The sequence below is a fragment of the Miniopterus schreibersii genome, assembly GCF_964146895.1.
Source record: "Miniopterus schreibersii genome assembly, chromosome: 17".
In the NCBI taxonomy this organism is placed as follows: Eukaryota; Metazoa; Chordata; class Mammalia; order Chiroptera; family Miniopteridae; genus Miniopterus; species Miniopterus schreibersii.
The window spans coordinates 24468867-24482091 of NC_138117.1; the positions used below are offsets into that span (position 1 = coordinate 24468867).

General features: G+C 36.5%; 1 protein-coding gene across 3 annotated transcripts in view; it reads left to right on the forward strand.

Annotated features, from left to right (window-relative positions):
* The window catches only part of CSPP1 (centrosome and spindle pole associated protein 1), an 87679-nt gene that overhangs the window by 41963 nt on the left and 32491 nt on the right, over positions 1 to 13225 (forward strand). For all 3 annotated transcript variants that reach the window (XM_081117103.1, XM_081117102.1, XM_081117104.1), the window contains 4 exons: positions 308 to 386; positions 4403 to 4532; positions 6538 to 6685; positions 11685 to 11837. In XM_081117103.1, the coding sequence (XP_080973229.1) occupies positions 308 to 386; positions 4403 to 4532; positions 6538 to 6685; positions 11685 to 11837 (510 nt within the window). The remainder of the gene's footprint in view (positions 1 to 307; positions 387 to 4402; positions 4533 to 6537; positions 6686 to 11684; positions 11838 to 13225) is intronic.

Sequence of the window (13225 nt, forward strand, 5' to 3'; positions counted from 1 at the left end):
TTTTTGTGCAAGCAAAAATATATAAATGAGAAAAGCATAGGTTTACTTAATGCAAATATAATATATATTTGATTTAATAAGTGTCCTATTTGAAAACTCAATTTTTTTTTATAGTTATTTCCTTTTTATCTAGATTTAAGAAATAACTGTTATGTTTTCTTGCATTGTTTTTTTGCTAACTCCTAACCCAGAAGGAAATACAGATTTTTTCCCTTAGGTAACATTTTCAGTGAGCGAATTTTCTTTTAGGGATAAAGTATTATTAAATGGGTACTCTGGAATAAATACGTGTGTGTGTTTTTTAAAGATGGTTCAGGAATGATGGGAATGCAGCCTGCAGCTCATGTTAGTGCTCCTGTCACCCATCGGCCAGCACAGCCCATTGCGTAAGTCATTGTCAAAATGATAATTTCTTTCAGGATTAATTTGTTTTCCATAGAACCTGTATTACTCAACACATTCTTTTTTTCTTCAGAACAGATAAAACTTACTTTAATTTCCAATTATTACCTAACCAGTATGTTCAAAGTATTGCTTGCAAGTCAGTGTTTTATAGAAAGCACATTTTAAAAATTAAGAATAACCTCATCTTCTCTCATTAGAAAAGTCATGCATGCAAATTATTGGTAAATAAAAGTACAAACAAACATCTGCAAAAAATCGAAATCACCGAAAATCTCATTTATCCAGAGATAGACATATCTAAATATGCATTCAGGAAGTCTTTTTATGTACACACACAAACTGGCAAAAATATACACATAACACACGCCAAAATGTATATGTTGTTCTATAACCTACTTTTAAGATTAACCTTTAGCATTTGAATTATGATGTATCTTTGTGTGGGCCCTCTGTCTCAGCCACAATCCCTGCTAGTTTTTACAGCCAGAAGTTATGGGGACTTCTGTTCCTAGTAGTGGAATCCTGGGTTGGGGGGCCTAGTGTGGGGATGGGACCCTTCACTCCTTAGGGGGGACCTCCAGAGCTGAGACATCCCTCCTGATTTTTATCTATTATGTTAGGGTATGGGGCCAGCCTATTCCACTTCTCTGCCCCTCCTACCAATCTTAATGTGGCTGCTACTTTATATCCTTAGTTGTAAAACTTCTTTTCACCTAGATTTCAGGTGGTCTGAATGATGGTGATTCTGTAGTTGAGTTATAATTTTGATGGGGTTGGGGGAGAATATGAATACTGCATTTACCATGAGTTTCTTCTTTTTAAAGGCTAAATAATATCCTGTTGTATGGATATAACACATTTTCTTTTTCCACTCATCCATTACTTTCAGAGGAACTCTAGAAAGAATTCCGAAGATGACTAAAGATATTGTCAATATGTTGAGATAATTCTGTATTCAGCAAAGTAATAGTTCATGAATGAGATTGAAATAAAAATATTTGAAGAGAAACAACTGAATTTGCCATTAGCAGACCCTAAGTAAATGAAATTCTAAATGCAGATGGAAGCATGTCCTAGAGAGAAGGTCTGAGTTGCACAAAGCAGTGTAAAGGAAGAAAGGTGGTAAATGCCTGAATAGAATTAAGTAAATATTATCTATGTAGAATTATTTGGGTTCAAGAGTAAGTAAAATTAAGAATAGCTAATAGGGATAGCATATAAATTGGAAGGGATTAAATGGACTAGTTAATGTGCTTAAAATCTTTGCCATTTGGGAGGATGGTAAAGATTTTGATTAGCTGTAGTCTTTGATAAGTTTGGGAGTTACATTTCTAGGGTAACCACTAAACGTACATGGACAAAGGTGCAACTTACTAATGTACTAGAGGGAAAAAAATCAAAAAGGAGGACAAAAAGAAACATAAAAAGGCTTAAGGAGCCTACTGAACCTGAATATAAGTAAAAATTAAATGGCAAATTTAAATTCAATATTAGTAAATGGATAAAGTATCTAGTTCTATGTCAATTGTAAAAATTACAACTGTAGTTGTAATTAACCTTAAAAGACAATAAGGATATATTACGAACCATTTTATGCCAATGAATTTGGAAATTTAAGTGAAGAAAAACTCCTATTAAAATTTAACTTAATAAAACTGACTTAAGAAGAAATAGAAAATATCAGAACTGTGTTTTTAGAAAGTTGGGTCATTAGTTTCAAAACTCCACACAAAATCAACTCCAGGTCTAGATGGACTGATGAATTATACCAAACATTCAAGGGGAAAAAATTTTATGCAAACTAATTCAAGAGAGAATACTCCATAGCTACTATTTATGAGACTGTCATAATCTTGATGCTCAAACTTGACAAGGCCAATATGAGAATGGAAAATTACAGGCTAGTCTCATTCATAAACATAGATAAAAGAAGCCCAAAACTAAACCTCGTAATGTAGAAAAGGAATTTCATCCCAAGTTGGAATTGTTCTGGAAGGTAGGATGACTGTAGTGCTGTGTATCAGTTAGTATGGACTTTGCAGGCAGAGTGCCTTGGTTTGAATCCTGGCTTTACTAAGCTTGAGAAATGTTTCTTAACTTCTGTACCAGTTTGTTAGTTGGGATAATACTGGTATCAACTCATAGGGTTATTCTGCGGATTGAATGAATTAAAATATGTAGACCATCTAAAATAGTGTCTGATACATACTAAATGCTAATTGGTGTTAGGTATCAATATTGCAAAGTTAATTACTGTAATATACCATATTAACAAAGTAATGCAGAAAGCTATATGATTATCTCAATAGATACAGAGAAAGCATTATAAAATTTAGCACCTTTAGTGATTAAAAACTTAAAATAGGTTAGAGAGGAACCTTCTTAACCTGAGAAGTTGTAAACATGAAAAACCTACATCATATATTTTACTTAACGGTAATGTTTACAACATTCTTTTTGAGACTGGCAGTATGACTAACATTTTTATCACCACTTTCTTTTGGGGCCTGGTAATTGCAGCAAGGTCAAGAATAAAAAAGGAAGGAAGATATAGGTACAAAGATTAGAAAGGAAGAGAGAAAACTGATGTTATTGGCAAAAGAATATAGAGATAAAATATTAGAATTAAAAGGAGTTTTAGCAGAATTACTGAATACAAAATCAATATATGAAAAGTAGTTGCTGGAGCCCGGCTGGCGTGGCTCAGCGGTTGAGCATCAACCTATGATCCAGGAGATCAAGGTTCTATTCCCGGTCAGGGCACATGCCTGGTTGCAGGCTTGATCCCCAGCAGGGGGCGTGCAAATAGGCAGCCAGTCAATGACTCTCTCATCATTGATGTTTCTCTCTCTCTCCCTCTCCTTTCCTCTCTCTGAAATCAATAAAGACATACTAAAAAAAAAAAAAGTAGTGGCTGGAAATAGTAGTTTTTTACAAAGTTGAACATGTACTTAACTATACAACACTGTAATTCCACTGCTACGCAAATACTTAAGAGAAATAAAAATGTATGTACACGCAAAAGACTTGTATGTGAATGTTCATAACAGTATTATTCATGATAGCCAAAAAGTATAAAAAATTCAGATGTCCATTGACTAGTAAATGAATAAACAAAATGTGTTATACCCATACAGTGAAACAGTATTCAGCAATAAAAAGGAATGAAATACTGACATGTGCTACAACATAATTAAAAAATATACGTGAAATAATCCATTTGTATCATATATTTCCATTTATAAGAAATGTCCAGAAAGAGCAAATCTGTAGAGACAGAGAGCAGTGATTGCCTCTTTCTCTATAGACTTAGTGATCGCCTGTCATTGGGGCGGGAGCAGGGATTGGTTGCATATGGGTATGAGGGATATTTTTTGGTTATGGAAGTGTTCTAAAATTAATTATATTTACCTTTTATAATTCAGATTTTTAAAATGTATTGTTTTCCTCAAAGTGGCTGCATTGCTGTAATTTAATATGTGTTGTATTTAAGGCACTAGCCTTTATTGCTTGAGATTTATATAACTGATATATTTAAAATTTTTCCTTTTTAAGTTTTTAAAATTTTTAAATTTTATTTGGGACAGTCAGACTTTTTACTGTATTTATATTGTTTTATTCTTGAAGTGTCTAGGAAGTTATTTTATATTGGAGTATATTAACTCAACCATTAGTTATATGATTTGAGAGACTTCCATTGTGTTATTATTACTATGCATTCAGAAAAGTGTGTAAGCCATACGTATACTGCTTGACGAATTATCACAATGTTTTCACCCCATGTAATTACCCCTAGGTCAAGAAATAGGTCCAGTGAATTTGAAAGTTTCATGACTTGTGAAAGCAGAACCTGGGGAATTGCTTAGGAAGGGGTCATTTACTTAGGATTCCTCTTTGACCTATTTTTAAATGTACTCCCATGCTATTTCAAAGGAGTTGTTGCATTTTCTTCTTGCTTGGTCATAAAGAGATTCAAATAATTGTATATTTGATGTAGGAACACGGTTGGACAGAACGAATTGAAAATTACAAGTGATCGAACAATAAATTCAGGATTGTTCTTTGAAGATAAACCAAAGCCTTCAAGGCAGACACTTCAGTCTTATCAAGAAGCTTTGCAGCAGCAGGTATTCATTCATTGATTCATTCATTTATTTGTTCATTTAATGTTGAACATTTTGTGTTTTAGCACAGTGGTGCCTTAGAACTCAGTGTGGCAGAGGAGAAAAAGATGCCAGTTACGTATAATTCACTTTGATAAGTTTTGATGGAGACAGGAGTGCTGTGGGAAGCACAGGATAGGGGGAATAAACTGCCTGTGCAGTTAGAAGGGCCTCACTGGGCCCTGGCCGGTGTGCTCAGTGGTTAGAGCATCAGCCTGTGCACTGAAGGGTCTCGGGTTTGAGTCCCAGTCAAGGGTATGTACCTTGGTTGTGGGTTCACTCCCCTTCCCGCCTGGGGACTCCTGTGCGAGGCAACCAGTCGATGTATCTCTCTTACATTGATGTTTCTATCTCTCCCTTTTCCTCCCTCCCTTCCACTCTGAAAAGCAATGGAAAAAATATTCTCATGTGAGGATTAACAAAAAAAGAGAAGGGCCTCACATGGTTGTTGAGATTTGAGCTGCATGGTATACATCGAATAGGTTTGAAATTCCTGTTATATTCAGGGAATGGAGTCGATTTGGGAGAAAGGGCTGGGGTGTTAGATTGTGTTGGATTTTGAAGGACTAGCTGCAAGGGGTTTTCAGTTTTTTTCTGTTATGGATACCAGCAAAAGGGAGGATGTCTTAAGCCACAGAGTGAAAGGAGTAGTTGATGTGAGCAGATTTGGCTTTTAGACAGATACCTGGTTGTGATGCGGACGATTGGAAAAGAGATGTGGCAGAGAAACCTTTTAGTAAATTACTGAGGTAGTCCAGCCAGGAGGTACTGTGAAACCCCTAACCCAACAGGGAACATGGGGAGGACATCCAAGAGACAATTCTGAGGTTTCAGTGATAGGACTTGGGTACAGGGAATGAGAAGGAACAGAGGGTTTGAAGGTGATTCTGAGTGTTGGAATCCAGGGGAATAACGATGCAATGAGCTGAGAGGGAAGGAAGGGGTAGGACACGTAGGGAAGAGGGCGGGGCTCTGTTGTGGTTTGTAATGTTGGAGCAGAACTTACTGAAGAGTAACTGTAGCAAATGTATGGGTTTTTTGGGGGTACATTACCTCTCAGAGGCCCCTGGAACTCTTGGTAGGTAGTGTACCTGAGGTACTTTCCTGTAAAGTTCCACTTTGGTTTCTTCTAAAGTTCCTTTTGTTCAGTTTTTACGTGGCAGCCTCTTTGAAAAATAGATTTTAAGGTTATAGAATTAACATTTTTGTATGTTAGGATTGTACAAAATAAAAGACTGAATTTAGCTTCTGTTTTCAAATGAGCATATTAAAAACACTGAGAGAACTAGATATTCTAACTCTAGAATTTTATTTTATGTATATGATGACTTCCTTGGCCTTGCTGGAGTGGTTGCTTAAATTTTCCATGCATATGGTTATAATTTTAAAAGTAACTTTCCAAAATGTAGATTCTTGTTTATTGCCTGTCCATATCTCTCCAGAGAACAAGCCTGTACTTATACTTGATGATGATGATAAGACTGTATTTTAAGTAACCCAGCGCTCCCCAAAGAGCTTTGAACTTTCAACCTTTTGGAATTCTGGAATGGAGTTTGCTCAGGGTAGAGTAGGTCTGGTGAGATATGGAGAGTTGTCTGTGGCTGGCCAGGTCCCATGAAAGGGTAGATGAAAAAAGAAAGTATTGGTTGCCACGGAAGTGGTGAGGTCAGCGAGGGAATGCCTCAGGTAGACATTGGGGTGGAAGGGAGGAGTTGGCTTAGTCCAAAGTGGCATCAGTGGCTGGAAAGGACTCCAGTGGCCTGATGTGAGGCAGCGGCAGCCATGCATTCTAACCATCGAAGTGTTTCAAAATTGTACCCAATTACCTATTAAATATTATATTGAAGCATACTGGGAAAAATGTCCAGTTTTTTTCTCTAGTAAGAAGAATAAAATGTGTTATTAGAACTAACATTTTGTATCAGAATACTTGTCAGCACTTACTGTGAATATTTCTTATGTTGCCAAGATTCGGGAAAGAGAAGAAAGAAGGAAGAAGGAACGTGAAGAAAAGGAAGAATATGAAGCTAAGCTGGAAGCTGATATGAGAGCTTACAACCCCTGGGGGAAAGGTGGAGGTGGTGCTCCTCTCAGGGATACACTGGGAAACCTGATAAGTATGTTGTTTCCATTGACTTACTGTTTTTAAAAGAAACAGATTATTTTTAACGTTTGAAAAGATTGGGGAGCAGAAAGAAGTGGAATCATAGACTGTGAGGCAAGGTCTCTTTTTATGCAGCTTAATGGAAAAGAGGTGTTTTGATAAATATCTGTATAATAACAGCTTCTTCAGAGTACTCTTTATATATTTTTATTATAAATTGTCTATCTTCTGATGATGATAACTCAATTGCAGAGAAAAGCTCATGTTAGTTGGCAAGTTTTTACCTAAACTAGTTAGAATTTTTAAAAATTTCCTAGTAAAAAGAATAAAACCTTTATTGCAATGGTTTTTTAAAAAGTAAAACTAGTAAAATAGCTAAAACAAGTGACCTGGAATAGTGTGCAAGGGATGTTTTGTTTAATTCATATAAAAAATAAGGAATGAAAAAATGAAGTACTATTTATGTATTATTTACCTGTAGGTATCATAATTTAGCCATAGTCTAATAAATTGTTCATGGAGTAGAATTGTTTTCCCACTTGTGAATCTGTGACATTTTCTTTTGTTAATTTGTTTGTTGTGGAATTACTCTTGTCATGCTAGCAATTTTATATTAAATTATATGATTTACGTTTGAAGTAAAGGCCCCTTTTCAATGACATCTTTCCTGTTGGCAAATTACACTCTTGACAAATGTGCCTTTTTTATTTTCCTTTTTAAGTGATTTCAAACCTTTTATTTTATTGGCGCTCAGAAGGATAGATGAGGAGTGATAGTTGATTGACAAATCATTTTTTTCTTATAAAAATCGATATAGATTTGTTTGCTAAATCTGACAGCCTTAAATCTTTTAAAAAAATAATATATCTTTATTGATGTCAGAGAGAGGAAGAGAGAGGGGGAGAGAGAGATAGAAACATCAATGATGAGAGAGTCATTGATCGGCTGCCTCCTGCATGCCCCCTACTTGGGATCAAGCCCACAACCCAGGCATGTGCCTTGACCGGGAATTGAACTGAGATCTCCTGGATCATAGGTCGACGCTCAACTGCTGAGCCACACCGGCCAGGCGACAGTTTTAAATCTTAAATAATAATTATGTACTCTGCTGCAACTAATTTTATTTTTATATAAGTACATTGTTCTAAATGAGAGGATCATGTGTAATCACAAAAGTAAATTGTAACATGTATGTTAACTGATTTTGAAACATCACAGTGATTGTCACTTATAGGGCATTTATCTCTTAATTTATGGTTTTGTAGGTGAATGTCAAAACGATTACATTCTCAAAGCACTCACTAGCAGTGCTAGTGGCTGTGAGTGTTATCTGGAAGAAGTGAGCTTGATACAGTGCATCTTGTAGTAGAAAATATTCATTGTGACCTCTGATTTATGTAGACTGGCCTTATGCCGTTCTAGTGAATTGTATGATAATGAGATTATGTTTTCCCATTTAAATTATTCCATTTTTGTAACTTTTTTAGGGACCTCAATTTTTTGGTCATCTTTCTATTTTCATTTCCCTCCTATATCCAGACAGAGCTCAGTATTTGGTGATTGTTTAGTAGCACCTAGCTAATTCTTTTTTTACTCCTCCCTGACACGTGGTAATTTTCTTGTAATCAGCTTTTCTCTGTGCTCTCACCCAGTTTCTCCTTACATTTTCAGTTATTCTACTCATTTCTTCCCTTCTACTTCTGAACATACTTAGGTTGCTTGTATTTTTTATTTTTTTTATTTTTATTTTTGTTAATCCTCATCTGAGGATATTTTTCCATTGATTTTTTTTTTTTTTAGAGTAGAAGGGAGGGAGGTGGGGAGACGCACACATGTATCTGTGTGAGAGAGACACACTAATTGGTTGCCTCTGGCACACTTCCTTGCTGGGCTGGGAATGAACCTGCAACCCAGGTACATGCTCTTGATCCTTGGCTGGGAATCGAACCCACGACCCTTCGGTCCACAAGCTAATGCTCTAACCACTGAGCAATGCTAGCCAGGGCAGGTAACTTGTATTCTTAAACACAAAACTCTTGACCTTGTTATACTTCTCTTACCATATAAAGCACATTCAAAAAGTAGTCTGTGCTTGTTGCTGCCAGTCTTGCCTCTTGTTGCTGCTTATTCTGTAATATGATTTCTAGCTCACACCACTCTCCTGATGCTACATTTTCAGAAAAAACTGATGCCCCGATTTCCCATTTATGGTTTTAGCCATTATCGGTGCTCCTCATCTTTGAACTGGGTTGGCAGTTCCTTCCTTTCTTCATTTACATTCTTTGCATCCTCCCAGATGCTGTCCTCTCTTCAGCTGACATATTCATTGGATGCATGTTAGGAACCAGGTTAAATTCTTCTAGGTCTGTGAACGTGGTCGTTTTCCTAGGACTGTCTTCTGATAGCATGTATTCACTGAATTAGATAGGCTCTTCATCCATTCTTTCCTACCTCATCTCTTCTATGTTTCTCCTGAAGTCTACTCCATGGATGATTTTCATCTCTCTCTCTTTGCCTCTGGCCACTTCTAAAACTTTCTTCTTCACTTTCGACCTGTCTTCTGAATCTGCACCTGAGGCTCGGTGGATTACATACAGCTTGCATGCAAAACCAAACTTCACTTTGTAAGTCTAGCCCATTATTGCCCTTTTTTGTAAATGCATCATAATTCTGATCTTTCAAATAAAAAATGCAGAGTTCTTTTGACTCCTCATATCCAGTCAGTTAATAAGACTAATGTATAGGTTCTGCCTCTTCAGTGTTCTTTGAATTCTCTTTATTTTCATTCATGCTACTACCATAATTGAGCTTTATAATGTCTTGGTCGGGCTTTTGCCATTTCCTCATTAATTCTTCATTCTTCCTCCTTTGTTTTCCACATCCAAGCTGTATGTATTAAAAGTATACCAAATTTTATTATTCCATACGCAAAAATCATTGAGGATTCTGGAATATCACTGGCTGAGTTCACATCCTTGCTGTGCCATTTACTGACTTTGTGGTCTTTGAGCAAATTAATTTTCTCCTCTGTAGTACTGGGGTGAAAATAGTAGTACCAGGTCATATAAGTTATATAGAATATGAAAATAGTGAATATTAAATGTTAGCTGCCATTATTACTAGTACTACTTCTATAACTACCCAAACTGTCTCCACTACCATATGCAGAACACAATTGAGTATCATTAGCTTGTGTTCCAGAATAGGCACCCAGCCTGTATTTTCCTGTTTCTCATTGCCCTATTACATGTGTTTTGTTCTCTAGTCAAGCCAGACTACTATTTTTTTTTAAATATGTTTTTATTGATTTCAGAGAGAGAAAGGGAGAAGGGTAGAGAGATAGAATCACCAATGATGAGAAACATTGATTAGTTGCCTCCTGCACACCCCCTACTGGGGATCAAGCCTGCAATCCAGACATGTACCCTGACTGGGAATCGAACCCTGACCTCCTGTTTCTTGGATCGATGTTCAACCTTTGAGCCACGCCGGCTGGGCCAAGCTTGACTACTTTAATGTTGTCAGAACACTCTTCATGTTTACCCCCTTCGAGCTGTTTCTCACACTGTTCTGCTTCTTCATTATGCTTTCCCACCCACCTTCACCTGTAAAGCTCTAAGTCCATCCTGTCCTAAATGTTGCAACAGGATGTGAATTTTCCTGATTCTGAACTCATTCTCTTTGGTAACATTCACATGTTATTTGCCATGTTCTGTCTGGTATTTAACAAGCTTTCTGCTAAATACTTCTTACGTCCAGGTTTAAGTTTGCTTTCATTGCTGCAGCACTGTTCAGATTGCTTATGGAGAACTGCTTTTTATTTGTTAAAGCTTTTGAGTTCTTTATTCATTCTGGTCTGTTTTATGGTTGTTTGACTGAGTCCTACATGCTCAGATTTTTGGCATGTGTATGTGTTTTCTATTGCTGTGTTACAAATCACCCCAGCATGTAGTATTTTAACATAATGAACATGGCCTGGCTGGCGTGGCTCAGCAGTTGAGCATCAACGTATGATCCAGGAGATCTCAGTTTGATTCCCAGTCAGGGCACATGCCCTGATTGTGCATCCTCAGGGGAGGGGGGCGGCATGCAGGAGGCAGCTGATCAATGACTCTCATTGATGTTTCTCTCTCTCCCCCTGTCCTTTCCTCTCTGAAATCAATAAAGGTATATTCTTAAAAAATAACAAACATATTATCTTGCAGTTTTGTGGGTCAATAATTTGTGAGTGGTTTAGCTGGATGGTTCTGTCTCAGGGTTTCTCACGAGTTGCAGTCCAAGATGTCAGAATGTGGGGCTATGGTTGTCTGAAGGTTTGACTGGGTCTAGAGAGTCCTTTTCCAATCTGACTCCCCCACGTGGCTCCTGAGGCCTCAGTTTCTGGTCGTGTGGGCCTCTCCCTAGGTCTTCTTCAGTGTCTTGGTGACATGATAGCTGGTTTCTTCAGAATGAGTGAGGCTGTAGATCAAGGTGGAAACTACAATGTTATTTATGAAGTAGCCTCGGAAGTCACATACCTTCATTCTGCAATCTCCTGTTTTATAAGAGTGAGTTACGAACAGTGGCCCACACTCAAGGGGAGAGTAATTGAGCTCCAGCTTTAAGGGAAGGTTGTCAAAGAATTTGTGGATGTGTTTTAAAACTGAACAAGATTATTTTTTTCATTAGGAATGCCAATGATCTTGGGTAAATTTCATTATGACTTGTTTTGAATGGTTGCTGTGTTTTCTGTATTAAAGAGAATCCAGGTTCCGAAGTAACAGAGATAAATATGGTTTTTATGGGTTGTCAAAGATCTGTATATTCTTAGGTTCTTTACTGATTCTGAGTTTATTTTGGAATGTTGTTTTCTAAAAGTCTTCTAAGTTTTCAGGCCACCAAGATATCATTGAATTATTCCAGCTCTGTCCTGTTGTGTTTTTTCTCACATGCCCTACTTTGAGAAAATGTATTAAGCATACTGATGGTCAAAATGTGTTTATTGAAATAAATGGCTTATTTTTCCCTCTCAGCTGACTTGAATAGGATGCACAGACAAAATATAGATGCCTACCATAACCCAGATGCAAGACCACATGAAGATAAAAGGGCTGTTGTATCTCTAGACCAAAATTTAGCCACTTCCAATGCTGAGAACCTGGAAGATTCTGCAAATAAAAACTCAGGTGTTTAATCACATTCTGTCTTTTCTTTTACATTTTTAAAAGTGTTCGGTAACATTTCTGTTCTTTGATAAAGTCTTATTATATTGAGAATTTGGTTACTCTGAGTCAGGAAGCATAACATGTTATTTGTGCTTTTTATAATACCCTTTTTTCATAAGTATTTTGAAAAAAGTGAGTAGGGAAGCATAGTTTGCTTCTTAATACTGTTTCTTCTCAGCTTTGTAATTTGCTTATGCATATTTTAGCTACTGCTAACATTTTAATTTTGCTAGTAGGAGGATATTGCTCAAAATCAAATAGTCTTTTTACACACAGTTTGCTTCTTATACCCTTAAATGTTTGAGTTGGTGAGAGGTATCAGGTGTAGTATGACAAATTATACAATGAAATTAATTTTTTTGCTTGTTTTGTAATAATTGTTTGCCTTCCCTTGTAAAACCACAATGTCCAAAGAAATGAATAATTAAAAGTTTAATTTGATATTGGGTAACACCCTCATTTTAAAGCAAATATCTTTGATTTGCTATTAAGCAACATCCATCAATTAAAAGTTATATAAATTGAAAATTACTCATCTTTCTTTATGACTTGCCAGGAAAAATTGGCATTTTTTTCTCAAGTACACATGAGAATATGTTACATATGTAAAAATCAAAGGAAGTCGATGCCTATAAAAGTAACCATTTATTTGTTACAAATTCTGCTTTTATACTTTCATCAAAGTTTTGAATTTAGGCTAGAAAAGAGCTTTACATTAGGAAGCCCTTTTAAAATATCCTGGATTAAATTTTTTTTTAATTTTTAACCTATATGACTTATTGGCCAAACTGTGATTAGAATCACTAGCCTTGCATCTTTCAAGCCTTAGATGGTAGTGCTACTCTGTGCAGCCTTTCTGAATGCTCAGGAGATGGAGTGTTTGTTGTTTCTGTGGCCAGCCTGTACCACTATTTGATCCCTAATTACCAGAAATGCTTTCTTTCTTTGATCCACAATAGATTTTGCCCCATGGATCCACTTTTGACTTTGGGAGCACTAAAATTGGAACTTTTGATTTTGATGAAATTAATTTGGCTCTCACTTTGGGCCTATTACATAATAATTCAATGTGCAATAGGAGCGTCAAAACACCTTTTGATATTTTTGCTGCTAAGAGAATTTTGGCTTCTTTCTGATTATCATTATTTTTCTCTCCATTTGCCTTTTCTTCTAGTAGTCTGTATTGACATCTCTGCTACAGACTCCATTCTCTGCCCTTTCTTCCACACCCAGTATTGTTTGTAGTTCTGTCTCAGCCTAGCACTTTCTGTTGTAGTAATAAGCACTTAGTTCCGCTTACCAGCAAACCCTGGAAAAAGTTTCCACAGCCCCTTCGCAAGAAAGAACAC